A 20225-nucleotide genomic window follows, 5' to 3' on the forward strand; every position below is an offset into this window, starting at 1 on the left:
TCCCGGGGGGCGAGGAAGAAGGGGAACGGCAATGGCGGCGGCGACGCGCGTCCCCGAGAGGCGGGAGGACGGGGGCGGCAGTGAGGCGTTGGCAGTCACGGTGACGCTAAGGCACGGCACGGCGGCCGCCGCCGCCCCGCGTTGGAAGGAAGGTCGAGCGAGGGACTGCGAAGGGGCAAGAGGAGGGTTGAACCGACGATGTGAGTTTTGTTAGGTCAAAAAAAAATATATCTTCTTCTAGGTCTACATAATTTTCGTCTATTTTATTTTCATCACACTAAATTTTGAACAGTTGTTTTCAGTGTCAAGTTTGCCGCAACTGTTACGTACGTATACAATCTACACCCTTTGTTTTTAAATGTAAGATGTTTTTTACAGTTCATTGGAATTTGGAACAGAGGCAGTAGCTATTTTGTTAGTGTATTGGGTCCTGCCTTGTTCCAACTCTAATTTGCTCTGGATTATAAGCTGCAGGGAGCCATTTTTCAGTACTGTACAACAGTAGAACTCCAGCAGCTGGGTCTTGGGTGATGAACTGATGATCCAGAGATCTGCCTTACCATAGCCCATTTCAGGAGACAACAATCCTACCTATCAAAGATTATATGAACACACACCGTCTGTCATTAGTATCGAAAACCAATACATGTTTCCCTTCGATTTGTCACTCACGCATGTGCCACCAGTAGCAGCCCAAATTCTCATGTGTAATTCAAACTGTGAGAAGAGATTGCGAGTATACATTTTAATGCCAGCATTTCCTTACCATTTGCGACTTTTTTTAACCATGGACAAGGAACACATCAATTAAAGGATAAAACAGAGGAAGTTACACTTTCTGGTAGCACATATCTTCATCTTCGAATACGCTACTGGCGGCCAACGGAACAAGATAAACGAAAAATGAGCTCGCTTGGGCATTCCATGCTCTTGTAAACTCTGATTTCAAATCTTGATCAGAGCCGGCTACTCGAGATCGATTATTGTGGACCTAGTGAGATCCGCCTGACCAGTCACAAACCTTGTTCGGTTATATATTCCGGGTCTGTTGGGCTGAGCGATCTGTGAGGTCTTGGTGGTTAGCATCGCGGCAACGTCAGACATGGCCGGCCTGTCGTCCGGTGATTCCTGGATGCAGAGAAGCCCAATCTGAATGCACCTCCCGAGTTCAGAGCCGATGTGGGAATCAGGCCGAGAGAGGGGAGGGAGATTCACCGCCGAATCAAGAACAGCCATTGTCCTGTCCTGCTCCCACAATCCCCATGCCTGCAAAACAAAAGAGAATCGCTAACATGATTTTCATGAGATACGGCCAAGACCGTAGACAATTGAGACGATGCAGTTTCTACTTACATGTGAAAGGAGCCTCTGCGCCTCGCCGTTCCTTTGTCCACTAAGGATTTCCAGCAGCACGACTCCGAAGCTATAGACGTCGCATTTGAGCGTCATCTCCGCCCGCAATGACTCTGGTGATGCATATCCACTTTTTTTGCAACACAGACATAACACACCAGTAAAATCATCTGTGAGACCACTGAACATTTGCAAACGAAATAAAAAAAATCATGCAAATATGAACGGAGAGTAGAGTAGAGTGGCTCACGGTGAGTTGACGATGGTGAGGCTAGAGTCGGCCCGCTCAGCGACGAACAGCTTCGCGGTGCCGAAGTCCGCAACCTTGGCCCGCCAATTGTCGTCTAGCAGCACGTTTTGAAGCTTCAAATCTCTGTGGACGACGCTCTCGCCCGATCCCTCGTGCATGTACGCCACGCCTTGCGCAATGCCGTTGATGATATCCAGCCTCTGCCTCCAGCTCAGCGTAGCACGGAGGCTGGGTTCACCTGCAACGCGCAAGCATTTTTTTGCTGTTGGCAAACCAAATGCAAAGACAGACAGAGGAGAACCTAATGATCTATTTTGATCCAAATTCTGATAATAGGCAAGACAAGTTGTAAAATTATATCAACCTAAATAAAATACACAAGTATATGTACCAAATATGTAGAGATCCAGGCTCTTGTTGGGCATGTAGGCATAGACGAGTATCCTCTCTTCGCCTTCGTCGCAGTAAGCAAGCAGGCGAACAAGGTTGCCATGCCGGAGCCTGGCCATCACCTCCACTTCTCTTGTGAAATCACATTTACCTTTTTTCGTGAGAGCAGACTGCTTAAGCCTCTTCACCGCAATCGTTCTCCCGTCAGGTAATTGACCCTAGTGATTGTACAATTGTTAAACTTTATGTTAGTGAGCCTATAATTAAACTGCTGCAGAGTAGACCTGAAGTTGATCAAACAAGCAAATCGGATACAAAGCATTTGAGATCAAATAGATGCGCGCGCACCTTATACACTATGCCAAACCCTCCTTGACCAATCACATGGGTCTCGGAGAAATTCAATGTAGCCTGCTTCAGAGTGTGCAGATCAACTGACGGGACTGTCATAGCTGAACTTTGAGGAATGCAGTCTGCCATATGAGCCAAGTCAGCTCGATTAACATAAGCGCAGTAGGAAAAAACAAATAGGTTAAAAACTATGGCAAGTACCGTTTAGTCGCTTATGCGAGATCTTGTGCTTCCTTCTCCAGCAAATGATGACAAACAACAACACAAGTATTATACCAATAACGGAAGCTACTGGCGCAAGAACAGTCACGATAGCAAACTTCGAGCTCTTTGGCATAGCTATTACATAAGAAAATCATGTCAGGTACGGAGGCTCAAGTTAATTTCAAAATTCAGATACTTTCAGTATGATTTTGCAGTCAGACCAATCCTAATAAAATCTACTGTACTATCTAATTGAGCCAGTATACTAATGTACTGAAAAACGAGGTACAAAAATTGTAATGACTGCCATTTGTTTCGTACCTAGTTCAGACTCGGCCAGCCTGAGGTACAGATCCTGCCCTCGGTCGACATAGCGAAGATCAACCACGTCACCTGTCCAAATGATGCAGCCACTGCCACCACCACCACCTTCTCGGATCTCGGCAGACGCGTAGGCCAAGCACGAGCAGTTGGCGGAGCACCTAGCCCTGCACTCCTCCGTTGAGATGCTCGTGTCCACCGACGCGTTCTGCGTGTCTGGCAGCTTCACGCCACGCACCAGCACGAAGCCGTCCGTCGCCGTCCCATTGCCGCTGCAGTTCAGCGGCACGTTCCGCCGGCACCCGTCTGAGGTTTCCCTCATGTACCACGCTGGTGGTGACGCTGGGCTGAACCCCTGCAGGCAGCCACAGAACGCCGACGACGCCGCGCTGGCGTCACACAGACCGAACGCCCCGCACTTGCCGTAGGCATCACACACGTCCCTTGGCCCTTGGAAGAAGGTCTTCCAAGTGCTGGTGCTGGCGTCCCACACCAGCCGCCTGACCACGCCGGCGTCAGACACCACCACGCGGGTCAGGGGCGCGCCAGGCCTGGCTGTGTACCCGTACGTGACCTCCGATGTGCTGGCCGTCACGTGCAGCGGGAAATCGTGAGCGTACGTCGAGGCCTCTGGGACGCCATTGAACCAGCGCCCATTCCATGGCCCCGTGCGATACGCCTTGGCGTCCCGTTGCCACAGGACAACCTCCGGCAGCCGAGTTGTGTACTCCAGCACGCGGCGGTAGCCCCCCGGAGACGGGTCATCCGGCGACCGCCACGACGTAAGGTACCACTCGTCGCCTGTCCACAGGTTCTTTCCCATCTTCATGCCGGGCAGCAAGGTGTTCGATGGGTGGTCGAACGACTGCCACAAGATGGTTTTGCTTCTCTGGTCGTGTAAGACCAGGTTGCCGGACTCCTGAAGCTGTGCCTCCACTGAGGAGGTGTTGGGGGAGTTGGATGACCACGCCACCTCACCGGAGCCACCGAGCAGGAGAAAGTCCCCCGTGTCACTGGCCACCACCAGCACACCGGAGGTGTCGTCAAGAGGGTGCTCACAGTTGGCCACCCAGCAAACGGCGTCGCTGGACACCGAGAACCATATCCCGAGGTATCTCTTGGCCGACGCACCGGGAGAGAAGAATCCCAGTGTAAATGTGCCACCGGCCGAGACGAGTGTCTCGCCGTCAGTGACATTCTGGCCCTTGCTGAATGTGTCAGTAGCACCGGCGGTGATGGCTACAGGGGAGAGGAGTATGAACAAGAGGAGGAGGATTTGAAGAGTGCAGTTTACCGCCATCATTAGGGACCTTCCTCCTAATCCTAAGCAAAATATTATGGCTAAATTGGCTACAGGGGAATGCACCAACAGCTAAGCTAGGCCACCGTACTTATCGAGGGGCGATCTGATACAGAAATTCTTAACTAATAACGCTAAGACTCTGACTAACAGCTAAGCTAGCCAGGTCAGAGTTTGAATTTGTCCACTTATCCTCGAATGGAGGGAACGGACTAGATGTGGTATTTTTAGTTTTTTACACATATATAGAAGTTGCAAGTGTGCAACTGCGGACGCAATATATATGTGTCCATGCAGCTTACCCCTTGCAGGCTAAGGAACATTCACGTTCTAGTGGAGTAGTATTTTCTGCATTCAGATCTAGCTAGCTGTACGCTGCATTCCTCTGTGACTGTTCGGATAAAATACTACAGGTCCATGATTATGGTAAGGTCAATCAGTGAGAAAGTCAACATGTCAGCTAGATGTAGGAAAATTTGACTTTTCATCAACAAGAAACTACTGAATGAGGAAAACCTAAGACTCTGGGTATTACGATGGACTATTATATAACTACACTAGAGATTTAGACCTTTAGTCACCAAGGTCCTTGGTTATTACTACAAGCCAATATATATTGTCACATCATTGTGGTAAATATCCAGTCAATAAAGCTATTTAGCAAGCAACATTGTGATCATTGGTGCCTAAAGTTCCCATGGGCAATTACCAATACTTACTTGGTAATAGTAAGTCACTGAGCAAACCAAATCGTAGACGCCAAGAATCCAGAAATTAAAAAACAATTACCTCTTGGGCAATTTGGCGAACACCTTGTGGGCGTCTACCTCCTCGCCGGGCGATTTGGCGACCGAAGGTCGGGGGAGGGACAACGGCGCGCGAGGAAGGGGAAGGAGGGCAGGCGACTGCGCGGAGCCCCTACCGTGCTCCAGCCCGCGACGGGAGCTCAGGACGGATGACGAGACGCCGCAGGAGATGGAGGAGGTGCCCATGGCGGATGGTCGCTGTGGACCGGCGGCCTCATCAGCAAGAGAGGAGAGGCGGCGGAGCGAGCTAAGGCACTTGGAGACGGGCGCTCTCACGGGGCGGCCGTGGCGGCGAATGAGTGCCCCCGGCAGCCTCTTGGCGGCGACGCCGTCGGGTGCTCGCCGGCGGCGGGAGGTAAATGTCCTTGGCGGAGAAAAGAAACTCCAAAAAAGTACTCCCGTAAAAGCCTGTTTGGTAAACACTTGGGCAGGGGAACGAGAGTTTGCACAAGAGTGTTTATGAAGAGAGTAGTCATGGGAAGTAGATTTTTACTCCCATTCCCTTGTTTGGTATATGATGGGAATTAGCGTGAGATAAAACTCTACTCACGAATTAACAGGGTACCCCTGGGAAGAAATAGGTGGGAATTGGCTTTCTCAACTCTCATTCCCCTTCCCACTTAAACTCCCATTCCCTCTAATCAAATAGTGGACTTTTAATCTCCTCACCCCTCAACTCCCATTCCCATCTCGAATTCCCTCGAACCAAACACGTTATAAGTGATGGCCCTTCCGTGTAAAAAGTTCATTTTCCCCTGACCAAGATGATGCAAACAACTTGCAAATTGAAGCGCGCTCTCTCTCTCTTTTTTCAATGGACAGACAAATTCAAGTGTTGGACACGTAAAAAAAAGAATCAAGTTTTGGAGAAATGAAAAAACCTTGTTCTAAAAGCCGGAAATTAGGTGAGTATACTACATACAACTAACTTATACTCCCTCTCTCTGTATCTAGACAAATTTAAGACAAATAATCTGAGACGAAGGTAATATGAGGTAGATAATGAGTAAAAGACTATTCTTATGTAAAACCCAAACGGACGGCCGCAGACGAAATGGGTCGCCCGTGCCCCCAAGCCCACGCCGAAGCCGTCCGCCGCCCCCGAGCCCACGCCGACGCCGTCCGCCACCCACGCCGTCACCCTCTGCCGCCCGGCAGCGCCCCTGCGCCACGACCCGCCCCCACCGTCGCCGTCGTCGCCGGCCACGCCCCTGCCCCGGCCCGCGCCCCCCACCGTGGCCGTCGCCGACGCCCTCGCAGCCCCCGCCGTCGCCCTCGCCGGTCGCCCCCGATGTGAGCCGCCGCTGCCACGGCTCTGTTCAGTGCTTTTTTTCATATAATGTGTATTATTTTTTTGTTCATTGCATTTTTTTTCATATATAGATAGTATATATGTATGTGGTAGCTATATGATGAATGGATGTGGCTATGTATGTATGAATATAATGTTCATAGCATTTTTTTGTTTATATATGTTTTTTTCATATATGTATTAATCTTTTATTTAGGTTGTTAGTAGATATCGATTTTAGGTTAGTATAGAGGAAAAAGTAAAATTAGTAAGTACTACTTGATTTTAGGTTAGCGCTTAGTAGTTGAACTAGTTGATTTAATAAAACTACTTTATTTTACTATATATAGAAGTAGTTTATTTTTAGTAAGTACTACTTTATTTTATTTATAGTAAGTGCTTAGTAGTTGAACTAGTTTATTTAATAAAACTACTTTATTTTACTATATATACAAGTAGTTTATTTTTAGCAAGAAAATTAATAGAACTAGTTAATTTTTTTAGTTAAAGCAATTATTCCCGCATCGACGTCGACGATGCCAATCCCGCATCCTCGTCGTCGACTCGGCGGAGGAGGCCGGCTTGATCAGAGGGGCCATGTCCGGGACTGGGCTCCGCCGGGCTGGTTTTGGGAGGTGCTACCTTCCGGGGGGCGTAGGTTGGTGAGGAGCCAGCCTGTCGTTGACTCAATCCTTATTTGGTGGCGGTCGCATGGGCCAGTGACGGTGCCGAGGCTTCCGGACACCGCGGAGGTGGTACGTCACCGTGTCAGCGAGGAGGACCAGCACGTCCGTCGCTACATGGTTGCGTTGGAGGGCAGGTTCGACAATACCTGGCAGGTTCTTCAGGGATCTCACTGGAGCTATGATCCTGTGATGGTTCCTTCCCTTTGGGTGTCCACCGCCCGCGCCGATACCCGTTGGGCGCTACGGTTCTAGCTGTACTGACGATATGTATGATAGTATTCGAGGTGTATTAGTGATAATATTCGACGATGTACGGACGCATGGAGATGATGTAGTTTTGCTTATAATTGAATGCATCCTAATTTGAATACTACTTTATTTTGTGATTTGATTTTGCTTATTGAATGCTCAAATTGGAAAACTACTCCTACTTTGAATGCTAAAATTGGAGAGCACTATGCAAGGCGTATGCATATGATTAGTTGATAGCTTATAGGGTTTTTGTTTTCGCAGAAATCTAGGAGCCCCCCTCCATCATCCCCGCCGTCGTCCCCGTCACCGACCCCCTCCGACCTCGAGGTGAGACCAGCCACGAACCGGTTTTAGAAAGATAATTAAACGATATTTCGGGTTGACTTTAAGTCTATTGAGTCTCCACCATATATGAGAGGACGAAGAATCCCGACTATTGTCATGGGGGTACCTTCTCCTTCGTTCCCGTATGCTAGACAATTTGGTGTAATGCACTCGGGAACGAAAGGAAGGAGCTACCATCACCGACGGTCGCAAATGTCTGAGAGGAATCAGTGAGGGAGAGTTCCACCATATATATATATATGAGAGGACGAAGAATCCCGACTGTTGTCGTGGGGGTCGCTTCTCCTTCATTCCCGTGTGCTAGACATTTTGGTGTAATGCACTCGGGGATGAAAGGAGGAGCGACCATCACCAACGGTCGAATGTATACACCACGTGAGCTAAGAGTTTTCAAGAAAAGACTCGACAAACCGATAGTCAACCCGTGATGAATAATAATGATCTAACTTAGGTTTTTTTAGTACATATATATATAATTGTAGACGTTTAATATTTGAATTATGAACATAGGAAATGTCGTACTCGGACGACGAAAGTCTCCCGGGGGAGTGCGACTGGTGCCACGACGACTGAGATCTGTGCGACAGGCCTCACCTGGACGAAGATCGACGCTTCAGTATTAAGCTGGAGGAGACCTTCGATGTTAAAACGGTACACAACGACGACAAGTGTTATTTTTTTGTAATTAAGCACGACTTCAACTATTTCAACGTGTACTTTTCATCTTTTACAATTCGATTAGCTTATCCCATGCCATGCAAGCCGCTACGTCTTGGAGAGGATGGGTTTTGAAGACCATGAAAGTATGGAAACAAAGAAAATTGACCTAAGGACCCATCATGATATAGATTTTGAAGTAAATCTGTATAATTCTAAGAGCGTAACCCATTTTGGTAGCAAAAATTGGAAGCATTTTGCAAGATGTATGGTTTTGATGAGGGTATGCTTGTCACCATGGATCTTGGTGATCCTGACATCGAGCAAGACAATATGGACATTTGGGTCCTTGTTGATACGCCTTCAATTCTACCGCTATGTGAGTTTCTCAAACATAGTTATTAGCTAATTTATATTGTTCATTTCAAAATAGTTGATAGCTTATTTTCATTGACAGCTTATTTTGATTGTTCAAACAATGTGCGGAACATGGTAGACAGAACCTACTACACCGATGGCTCTGAGTTAACTTATAAGGAGAAAACTCATCTGGTCGAATTTTGTACTGATCTTGAAAATTACAATATCTATTGTAAAACTCCTCCACATTATGGTCAATACGTGCCACTAGTGCACGTGTTGAACTACGGTAACTACTATGGAGATACCCTGGTAAGATTTCTTACTATTACGACATCCGTGCATCTTTTGCATACTTCTAAAACTAGTACATCATTGCTAACTATGAAGTTATTACTATGTTTTTCAACAGATAATCCCAGAGGATTGTGTGCCTCATTTGATGTATCAGAATGGTAGCCTTGATGTTTTGAACATACAACCAGGTCATCCTACGAATCTCAACTGTCCATACCGGATTTCTAAAAGAAGTGGAGACATGAAAATCAAAGAATGGAAAAAATGTATGGACAGTCGCAAGGAGGTTCTTGGAAGCAAAAGGAAGCGAAGCGCAAAAATTGAAGACAGGATGATCTCCATTCTCCATAATGGAGAGTCGGGGTCTATATTGTTTTATGCTATTTTACCTTAAAGAGGGTATTTAGGTCCTACCTAATACTGATGATCATGTGCTAAGAACAATTAAGTAGGGTTGGTTCGATGACTATGAGGATGATGATCGTATGACTTGTTATTAATAACGAGTAGAAGTTGTATGATGATGATTAGTAGGACTTGTTATTATGATGATGCATGATGCGGGCATGAAGAGTTATTATATATCAGTGGGTGAAATGAACATGGATTGGAATGAAGTGAAGGCAACAAGCATGTGGTGCATGTCGAAAGTAGTACTAATCCAAACTTGATCAAGTTAGAATTAATATTACTTTCGACATGCACCACATGTTGCCTTCACTTTAATCTAAGCCATGTTTAGGCATAGCGGTAGCGTTCGTAAATCAAGCACGGAAATAAGAGATGACAGTTCTCTCTGTTAGCTAGCTTACACACACTAAATTACCCCCTAAACCCTCCCCCTTTCAAAAAAAAAACCGCAGCCATTGAAATGCTGACGTGTGGATGCCTTTTGGTCCCGGTTGGTGTCACCAACCGGGACCAAAGGCCCTCCTGCCTGGGCTGGCCGCAGCGGCCACGTGGAGGCCCATCTGTCCCGGTTCGTGTAAGAACCAGGACTAAAGGGCTAGGACATTAGTAACGACCCTTTAGTCCCGGTTCAACAACCGGGACAAAAGGCCCTTACCAACCGGGATAGATGACCCTTTTTCTACTGGTGTGACAACTTGCTTGAAGTACTACAAATAGCATCCAATGTGAGTAAAATGTATATTTCACTGTGTAGCTTCTGTGGCAACAAAACAGCTCCTATCTAAAGCAGAAATCACATGCTAATCCGCCTAGCCATATGTACATGACCAACTAAAAAGCCCATTCATAGCTAACCTAGTAGTTCATTTAAGAACCATTAACGTTTGAAGAAAGGAAGACAACATATACAGGTATATCGTGTTTAATGGGACAACATGCGAGATCCTCAACAACTGAATGTACTATCAGTCGTGATGACTGAACCTTTTATTCTATGTGTCTTACTGCAGCATGACAATGACAATAAAGAATAAGACTATAAGGTGGCTGGAATGGAAAGTCTAACTACAAAGTAGTACCAACTTGCACGGACGGGAACTTGGTGCTCTCGGGTACCCGCGCACCCTATATGTTCTAAAAAGAGGGCGTCTTTGGGGTGATCTCGTAGTTCCTATGGGGTGGAGACAATGGGGTCGGTCCATGGATTTTCCTTCCTTTTGCTACATTTCGCTCAAAGGGTTGAAGGGAGATAGTGCATCAAGTTATTCGCAAGGGCCAACTTGATCCTCTTCCCCAGGGATCCCAGATGAGGGAAGCCTAGGAGAGCCGCCGACTCCAACTATCGTCCATGTACGATCCATACTAGATCTGACCAACTGCCCATCCTACCTCCTCTATCTTTTTGACAGCCCATCTTTTTGTCTCAGTAGAGTCTTTAGTAATTAAAAACAAATCAGAAAATTCCAAATCTTTTTTGGAATCAAACATGATCAGGTATTGTACTCATATAAACAGTTTGGACAAAAAATGATTCATATTGACTTCAGGGCAAAAAAGACAAGTTTATGACGATAATATAGCATGTATAGTACTTATATATAGCTTTTTTTGCTACAACGAAAGTCATTCTCTGACCAAACCAATCTTTTTGTATGACTACAATATTTGATCATGCTTGATACCAGAGATTCAGAATTTTTTAAACTCTTTTGAATTACTAATTTTTTTTGCATATAGGGTGCGCTGTTTCCCAGGTTCTCCTTCATATTTTCCCAACTTGCACACATTTAAGATTATTTGAGCTTGGTTTCAGAAAACCTAGAACATATATTAATAGAAAAATGCCATGTAAAGTACCCAACAAATTAACTGGTTACGAACATCAGCTGGCCAAAGTTTTGTCCATTACGCAATAAAAATAAAAAAAGTAGCTGGTGTACAAGGGTTGTAACAACCCCTCAAGCACATCTTACTGGTGCTGCTATTATGTTCATGAGATGACTCTTGAACTAATCGTACAATACCAGTTGAGGAATTGGAGAAAAGCAACACATAAACATTCGAAACGAGATCAGATTATGACAAACATTTCAAGTGGACTACAAGAACCTGCAGTACCATGAGCATGTATTTTTACCATAGATTCTTAGTTCATGGTAGGATATATACCTCTAGCCTCATTTGCATACACACTGTATAGGATACTTCAAAAGTGTGCAGTATGAATTAGATCTGTGGAACTAAATATGCGGATTTGGTAAGTTTGAAAGAGGTGATGCTTATAGAGGAGAGAAAGCATGGTACCTGGTCAGATCTGCGGCAATTAAAAATGGGCTCGACAGGCAAAACAGCATTGTGTTGGTGGTGGGTTTCATCCGGCCTCTTGGTGCAGGAGGAGTCCAAACGAAACCATAACGTCTCGCTGGTGGGTTGGAGCTTGGCCCGGCCGGTTGAGGCGGCAACGCTTGCACAAACCAATGGTGCTCGCATAACTTTGCTTCTTAACATATAATTCTACAATTAGCAAAGGGTTAAAACAATTAGGATTCTAGACCAGCAAAAACCAGGGAACTCGAAAATTAGCAAAGCAGAATACCTAAACATGAGAAAACATATAGTTGTTTTCTACTTTTCTAAGAAAATTTAGATCTCTGCTACCAGCTCGAAAGCTCGAATCATTCAACTGAATCCAAGGTGCTGATACTACTAACCTTGAGATTTTCGGTGACATCCTCAGTTTTCTGGTGTGTGGACAAAGCATACCTTAACACATCACCTAAATCTTTAATAGGTGGTCCAAACATCAGTACTCATGTATCCAAGAGCATGGATCCGAGAGGAGAAGGTTGGGCCAGCAATCTAAATCCTGATGTGCTGACAATTCACCCGTGAGTTTCCTTTATGGAGATTGAAGGTAATAAAAAAGACATGCATTAGATAATGTAAGAGAGAACAATCTGAAAACTAAGAAGAACTCAAAGTCTGAAACTTTTGGTAGCTGAATAATAATAATATAATAATAAGGAATAACATGACAAAGAATGCACTTTTGTAAGCTTAAATTATGAAGAGAACAACGAATTTTGCACTATCCACACTCCTAAGAGGCCCAATCAAATAATACTGCTGGAATTTCCCTGCGGCGATCATGGTGAAGAGTGCCATCCACACTCTTCAGAAGCCCAATTTTGCACCATTGTCCATTAAAGCATACTCCATAAGTTCAGGAAGCAAATGCAAGAGATATATAGGTGAATCTTTGCATCCACCATCCAGTCTTGGTATGCTTGAGGTAAGGTGCTAAATCTCAGGTATCTAGTTTACCAGGTGTCCAAGAAGGATGGGGATAACAAACATCAAGATGCCAGCTTCCAGCTTACATAGCAGAGACCTGTCAGAGTGCATTTTTTGTCAGACACATTTCACATACTGAACTTTTCTATCAATGAGTGCAAGGGTTCAGCCAGTGAACTACTCAATCTTCTCACAAAAAATGAACTACTCAATCACATATTCAGAATGCATCAAGTGAACATTTGAAGATCTCATTAATGAACAGCTAGGTATGCTGTAGAAGGAATCGAGATGCACCAATGAATTCCACAGTCCATTTCCATTCACAGGCAGTTAAGCACATGTCGTCATCTAGAATATAAATCTAGTAACTATTATTAGATGAAAAACGGAAAAATCTTACAGCGCTATGACCCACATGGACAATAAACAGTGTTTATATCTTTTTATACTAATCAAGAAAACTCCACTACTACATAGGAATGAAAACAAAAATGAATTCAATATGTATATATGCATTAAACCATGATGAACTCCTAGTTTCGGCCTTTCCTAGGCCTGTAAGAGTCGACCAAAAATTGCATTACCAAAAAAATCAGCGGCTGCAGCGGCCAGGATGTGGTTACTACAGAGACAGGGTCGTATAAGTCGTAACTAAGAATTCAAGGGCTAGCTGCTGGAAAAAAATTGTGGGCCCTGAATAGGAAAAAAGAAAACAATCTCCTACCTAGTGTTGGTAAACTTTACAAACATGCATGTGAAGAAAAGCATATGAAGATAGCTTTTCTATGTGTAGGCATTGGCTGTGAAGCAAGCTGGAACAGGCTATCAAATACAGTATGTAGTAACTAAAGCAACTAATTTATCCACCTCTTCATCCTTGGAAGCCCTCGTATTGAAAAGTAAATGCATGAACAAGGTCCAAGTTTAAGCATCAGAAAAAAATTTAGAAGAAAAAGATGACAACAAACCAATTCTTGCCTGATGGATTTCATCATTTTGCTCTTCATACGCTCCCTCAAATCCCACATCATACCCTCCTCCTATAGGAGATTTTCAAATATGTGAATGTCAGACATGTGTAAATTCAGAAATGCACATATAGGTTGCAGTCGTATCATGAACAGTTAGTCAACCAAATCCGCGGAATCGAACAGGGGGAGAGGGAGAGAGGCATGGGGAAGAGAAGAGGGGCCATAGCACCTTGGTCATGGTCGCCGTGCTTGCCGTCCGTGCGTGGAGCAGCCAGTGCCCATCTAGAGGTAGCCGGTTCGTGCTTGGTCGCAGCCAGCTACAGGCGTTGACAACCTGTGTGAGAAAATGAATCAGACTTGCGCGAGTAATAGCAACGCAGCATCCAAATTGAATCGAACCGAACCAAGGGGAGAAGAAGATGGGTGTGAGAGGAGCTTGTTGACAGCGAAACTCTGTCGCGTCGTCGCCGGAGAAGAACCTCGTAGAGCAGCCTGGACCCTCTCCTGGCGAACTCTGGCCACGGAACACCACGCCTCCCTCGTCCGGCCTCCCCTCTCTCCCTCGCCCACCGGCCACCGCGGCCACGGAATGCCACGCCGCCCTCGTCCCGCCTCCCATCTCGCCCTCGCCCTCCGCCCACCGCGGCCACGGAAAGCGACTCCACCCTCATCCGGCTCCCATCCCCCCTGTCTCGTTCCGGCAACGGGGCACATCGGCGATGTGGATTTGGCGGAGGCGGAGGCGGCGGCAAATCGGCAGGGGAGGAAACGAGAGAGAGGGTTGCGTGTGTGGGTTCCAAGCCTTCGTGGGAAAGGCAACAGGCATCGCTCTCATTTCCTCCTTAATCGTGTGTGAAGGCGCCCTTTCTTTCTTCCTTAATCGCTGCCTTTTTTTCTCCTCAATATTGTTCCTAGACACGTGGCATCGCTCATTGGTCGCCCAGCAAGTGCACCTTATTGTTTTGGTAGTAGACGTTCAATCTCTTGCCCTGCATGTATTCATAGACGAGTATCCTCTCCTTGCCTTCGTTACAGTAAGCAAGGAGGCGAACGAGACTGCCGTGCTGGAGCCTGGCGATCACTTCTACTTCTCTCGCGAAATCTTTCTTGCCTTTCCAAGTGAACATGAAGATTTCTCGCGCGGGGGAAATTAGTCCTTGTGATCCTGTTGAATCACATGTTTCTGGTTCATAGGTATGGAAGCAATTGTGCTCTTGAACCAGTTGAGTACCCTAATATTGATTTGTACACCATTTTTCTACATGCAAATAATACCATTTTCTTGTTATAAAAAAGCCTTGAACAGTCCTGGCACCAAACTGAAACAACAATTCCAGGTAGTTCATGCCTTCGTACTAGCAGTTCTCAAATTTGAAAACCGCTGTGCTCTGGGCATTGATTCATACATACCAAAATCCTTGATAAATAAAGTGTATTCATGTCAGTAGTGGCTTGTTAACGTCCCGTGGATTGGAAAATTAAGGACGTGGAGTGTGAGAGCCTGGGAACTTTTGTTCCAGCCTAGTACTGTAGTTTTTCAATTCTCCAGAGTTGTGTTCAGGTTCACATTCATACACCCATTAGTACGAATTTGCTCTAGTCTATCTTAATAGATCACACTGTCTCCTAGTGCTTGGTTGCCATCTAGTAGGAATGTATGCTATATCATTTTTTTCACTTACTATCTTTCTGAATGGATGCATTCCTTTTTGTATATTCAACTCCTTGTTCAAGTGATCCCATTTATTTAATTTAATTAACTGTGCAAGTAAATGATGCATTGTTTTTGTACAGTTCATACGGAATGAGCTTGCCAATGTGCCCGACGCTAAACTTGGATGAACTAATCCATCCAAGCGCAAATAGTTAGGGCGTGTTGGGAGCTTCAGCATCGCGTCCCACCACCATCACGTCGCCGCTGAAGGTGCTAACTCGTCCCCTTCACTTTCTTCCCCTTCCCCAAATCTCCCCTCTTAACCTCCTTTTTCCTGCAGGTTCCTAAGCACCTGTCATTATTTGTATCCCATGGTTTCCACCGATGGATATGAGCAGGTAATAACAATATGATCACCTGAAGGCAGTTTCAACGTAGACAGCCACCATGGTGGCGCAGCCATGCGAAAATATAAAATAGAACAGCTGCACCCGGCCCTCTCTATCTAGCCATCCATTCTGCGCATCGCGATTCGTGCAAACACATTTCTCTTTTTTGTTTCTCTCACATAAAACATATTTTGAAGTTCAAACCTTTGCAGCGTAGCAAAGTTTTCTATCTAAAACCTAGGATAAATCTTTCAGAATTTTTTGTCAAACATAAATATACAAAAAATGATTTTTTAGATTAAAAAATCATTTTTTGTATATTTATATTTGACAAAAAAATCTGAAAGATTTATCCTAGCTTCTAGATGGAAAGGTTTGCCACGCTGCAAAGGTTTGAACTTCAAGACATCTTTTATGTGAGAGAAACAAAAAAGAGAAATTTTTATATGGAAAGTTAGTTGTGTTGCACAGATCTTAAAGCAATATTGGACAGCCAGGATACCAGGGCCGGGGTGCAGCTGTTCTAAAAATCCATGTCCCGCAGCCATGGGGCCATTGCCCCCCCCCCCCCCCCCCCCCCAATAGCATGGATTTGCTCAGAATAAGCACATGAACAATAACCCCCCTCAACATCCTAATTTGTTCCTAAGCCCACACTCAGAAATTAGATGAGTATACTACATGCAACTAACTTATACTCCCTTCATCCGTATCTAGACAAATATAAAACAAGTAATCTAGGACGAAGGTAATATGAGGAAGATAAAGAGCAAACGTTCATTCTTATGTATAACTCAAAACTAAGGATAGAGGATATCTTAATAACTACGTCACAAATTTGATAGCAGTTTAGAATTTCTCTTTAAAATCAAAATTAGTATTTATATGTGAATTAAATCTAGAAGAATGTGTAGAATAAATTATTTTAGAAGTAATACAAATTTGCTTTCATTCCATATCATGCAACACATGCTACTAGTGAGTATTGTCAACCTAGCATGCCTAAGACTATCAACATGCATGGGTTTAGTTGTATAGAAAAGGAAGTCCATATGAGTTGGACAAAAACAAGCTGAGGTCCGAATTGAGCGTAACTTAGATGGTTAGATTTTGTGATGGAACCAACCCACGAGGGTTCAAGTCCTAGACTTGGCATTGGTGGTCACATTTTCCTGGATTTATTTCAGACATTCCGGGAATGTGCGTTCAGTGGGAGGAGACGTTCCCGTCGACTAAGAAAGTGTCTATGGCGACTTCGTGAATCTCAAAATGATGTGCCGGCTCAGTCTCTCAGAGGTGCTCATATGAGTAGAGTATGCGTGCATATGCATTCACAGGGATGAGTGTATGCGCATATGTATGAGCGTCTTCATCTGTATTGTGTTAAAAAAACAAGCTGAGGTATGCTTGAATTTGTGGCCATTGAAAGGTATGGTAGACCTGGAGGAATCAATATTTATGCATACATGAACCAAATCCAATGCATGCAAGACAACGGGTAAGAAAAACAGACATATCTTGTAACACCCTGAGGATTATGCTACAGTAACCCTCTGTGATTAAGCTAATCATGTTGCTAAATAGGGCTTGATCACATTTGGAACACATTTCTTTTCAAACTCCTAATTCAAACTTCAATTAAATTTAAAGTGGAAAATAAAAGTTTTCAAAAATTTAAACAAAAATGTTCGGGCACTGCCAGAAATTGCACTGATAATTATTGTGGAGAAAACACATTTTTATAAAATACCTAAATACTTTTAAGTGAAATAAAACAGAAAAGAAAATAAACAAATAAAAAGAAAATGCAAAAGAAACAGAACAGGCAAAGGAAAAAAAGAAAAAAAAGGAGAAGGCCCTCCCCCCCCCCCCGCTGGACCCCTGGCCGACTGGGCCGACCCCCGGCCCAGCCCACCTCTCCCGCTCGCCCCCTTCCCTGTTCCCCCGACCGGGGTCGGAACAGGGGCCGTCCCCGCCGCACCCCCTCGCCGGCGACGGGGAGGATAAGGGCGCCAGCACCCCCGCCTCCTCGGGCCTCTCTCCCACTCGCCCCCCCCGCTCACCTCTCGGCCCCTGCGCCTCCCTCTTCCCCCCCGATCCGCGCCGCTCTCTTCTTCCCCACGCCCGACGCGCTCGCCGCCGTTCCCGTCGTTCACACGGCCACCGTGCCCCAATCGCCACCTCGCCGTGTCATACGCCGTCGCCGCCCTCGACTACACCACCTCTGCCTCTCCGTTGAAGCTCGGAGCCACTGCAACGGCCTCCCCGAGCTCGTCTTCAACTTCGGACGCCGGCGACCCCCTTCTTCCCCGGCGCCGACCTGCTGCTCCTAAACTCTCACCGGCCTCCGTGTGTCGCGCGGTGAGCCTCTCCCCCCTCCTCCCCTGTCCTTTCTCTCTCGCGGGCCCCCTAGCTTCTTCCCCGCGCGCGCCCGAACGCCGCGCCGCGGAGCTCGCCGCCGGCGGGTCTCCGGTGACCTTTTGGTCACGGGCTCAAGCCCGCAGCACTCCCCACCGCACGTAGAAGCTTCCCAGCCCCTCCGCTTGCTCGACAGCCCGCCGTAGCCACGTTTCCGTCGGGCACCCGTGCGCGCCGCCGCCTCCGCCGCTCGCCGGCGCCGATTCCGGCCAAGTCCGGCGAAACCCCGGCCACCCCTGGATGCGGCGCTGCGAGCCCTTTCGAATGGGCCTAGCCCCGCTCCTCCCCGAGCCCCGTAGCGCGATTCCGGCCAACTCCGGCGAGGGGCCGCCGCTGATTTGGTCGCCGGAGTTGCTCCGGCGCCGGCCGCCGACGTGGCTGGCCTGGCCCCCCCCAGTGCCACTGCCAGTGGGCCCGTGGGCCCCGTTGACTGGGTCCACCCAGTCAACGTGCTGACTGGGCAGGCCCAGCCACTGACATGCGGGCCCCGCCGCAAAATTAAAAAAAAAGAAAAGAAAAAGAAAAATGTTTTATAAATAAAAATAATTAGATTAACTAATCACTCACTGACATATGGGGTCCACCCCCTCTAATTAGACTGTTAGTTTCGTTTAAATTAATATTAGACTAACAGAGGCTGACATGTGGGTCCCACTGGACCCACCTGTCTGGTTTGACTGGTCAGCCGACCTGTTGACCTGGTGACGTCATCATTGCCTCATGCTGACGTCATAATTCATTTTTGCTTAATTTAAATAATTCCAGAAATTCAAATAAACTTTGAAAATTCATATCTTTTAAACCGTAACTCGGATGAAAATGTTTTCTATATGAAAGTTGCTCAGAACGACGAGACGAATCCGATTACGCAGTCCGTTCGTCCACCACACCTCCCTAACCTATCGAACTAGCAACTTTCCCCCTCCAGTCCGTCTGTCCGAAAACGAGAAACATCGGGAATACCCCCCGGATGTTCCCCCCCTTCGCCGGTACCACCAACTGTCGCGTTAGGACACACCTAGCACCGTTCATTGTCATGTCACGCATCGTCATGCTTATGTTTGCATTGTATTTACTGTTTCTTCCCCCTTCTTCTCTCCGGTAGACTACGAGACCGACACTGCTGCTGCCCAGTTCGACTACGGAGTTGACGACCCCTCCTACTTGCCAGAGCAACCAGGCAAGCCCCCCCCTTGATCACCAGATATCGCCTATTCTTCTCTATACTGCTTCCATTAGAGTAGTGTAGCATGTTACTGTTTTCCGATATCCTATCCTGATGCATAGCCTATCCTTGCTACTACTGTTGTTACCTTTACCTGCAATCCTACATGCTTAGTATAGGATGCTAGATTTCCATCAGTGGCCCTACATTCTTGTCCGTCTGCTGTGCTATACTATCGGGCCGTGATCACCTGGGCGGTGATCACGGGTATATACTTATATACTACATACATGACACATGTGATGACTAAAGTCGGGTCGGCTCGTAGGAGTACCCGCAAGTGGATCTTTGTGGCGGAGCGACAGGGCAGGTTGAGACCACCCAGGTGAGAGGTGGGCCTGGCCCTGGTCGGCGTTCGCGGTTACTTAACACGCTTAACGAGATCTTGGTATTTGATCTGAGTGTGGCCATTTGGTCTATACGCACTAACCATCTACGCGGGAGTAGTTATGGGTATCCCGGCGTCGTGGTATCAGCCGAAGCCTTCTTGACGTCAGCGACTGAGTGGCGCGCGCCGGATTGGACTGGAAAGCCACTAGGCTAGGTCTGCTTCCGGCCGCGTACGCAACGTGCAGGTGTGCATAGGGCGATGGGCCCAGACCCCTGCGCGCATAGGGTTAGACCGGCGTGCTGACCGCTCTGTTGTGCTTAGGTGGGGCTGCGACGCGTTGATCTTACGAGGCCGGGCATGACCCAGAAAAGTGTGTCCGGCCAAATGGGATCGAGCGTGTTGGGTTATGTGGTGCACCCCTGCAGGGAAGTTTATCTATTCGAATAGCCGTGTCCCTCGGTAAAAGGATGACCCGGAGTTGTACCTTGACCTTATGACAACTAGAACTGGATACTGAATAAAATACACCCTTCCAAGTGCCAGATACAACCCGGTGATCGCTCTCTAACAGGGCGACGAGGAGGGGATCGCCGGGTAGGATTATGCTATGCGATGCTACTCGGAGGACTTCAATCTACTCTCTTCTACTTGCTGCAAGATGGAGAT

General features: G+C 46.6%; 2 protein-coding genes and 1 long non-coding RNA gene across 6 annotated transcripts; all 3 read right to left on the reverse strand.

Annotated features, from left to right (window-relative positions):
- Nucleotides 1–626: 626 nt before the first annotated feature.
- Nucleotides 627–6175, reverse strand: LOC123054753 (receptor-like serine/threonine-protein kinase SD1-8). Of its 2 annotated transcripts, none has more exons than XM_044478591.1 (7): nucleotides 2870–6175; nucleotides 2546–2683; nucleotides 2342–2466; nucleotides 1995–2211; nucleotides 1604–1865; nucleotides 1354–1483; nucleotides 627–1266 (listed from the first exon to the last, which is right to left on the reverse strand). In XM_044478591.1, exons 1-7 carry the CDS (start codon nucleotides 4170–4172, stop codon nucleotides 967–969), a joined length of 2475 nt encoding a protein of 824 aa, XP_044334526.1. In that variant the 5' UTR covers nucleotides 4173–6175; the 3' UTR covers nucleotides 627–966. The 2 variants fall into 2 exon arrangements, with proteins under 2 accessions (XP_044334526.1, XP_044334527.1); XM_044478592.1 differs by having other exon boundaries at nucleotides 1604–1841; nucleotides 2870–6173.
- Nucleotides 6176–10453: 4278 nt separating this feature from the next.
- On the reverse strand, nucleotides 10454–12033 carry LOC123054755 (uncharacterized). Its single transcript, XR_006426318.1, has 2 exons — nucleotides 11986–12033; nucleotides 10454–11788 (listed from the first exon to the last, which is right to left on the reverse strand). It is a non-coding gene; the product is annotated as an uncharacterized lncRNA (long non-coding RNA).
- A 56-nt stretch (nucleotides 12034–12089) lies between these two features.
- LOC123054754 (uncharacterized) lies at nucleotides 12090–14377 on the reverse strand. 3 transcript variants are annotated; one of them, XM_044478595.1, is made up of 5 exons: nucleotides 14022–14377; nucleotides 13772–13876; nucleotides 13550–13611; nucleotides 12599–12665; nucleotides 12090–12171 (listed from the first exon to the last, which is right to left on the reverse strand). In XM_044478595.1, exons 1-5 carry the CDS (start codon nucleotides 14211–14213, stop codon nucleotides 12157–12159), a joined length of 441 nt encoding a protein of 146 aa, XP_044334530.1. In that variant the 5' UTR covers nucleotides 14214–14377; the 3' UTR covers nucleotides 12090–12156. The 3 variants fall into 3 exon arrangements, with proteins under 3 accessions (XP_044334530.1, XP_044334528.1, XP_044334531.1); XM_044478593.1 differs by having other exon boundaries at nucleotides 12105–12171; nucleotides 13947–14377; XM_044478596.1 differs by having other exon boundaries at nucleotides 12127–12171; nucleotides 12655–12665.
- Nucleotides 14378–20225: the final 5848 nt, after the last annotated feature.

The sequence above is a fragment of the Triticum aestivum genome, chromosome 2D (assembly GCF_018294505.1).
Source record: "Triticum aestivum cultivar Chinese Spring chromosome 2D, IWGSC CS RefSeq v2.1, whole genome shotgun sequence".
In the NCBI taxonomy this organism is placed as follows: domain Eukaryota; kingdom Viridiplantae; phylum Streptophyta; class Magnoliopsida; order Poales; family Poaceae; genus Triticum; species Triticum aestivum.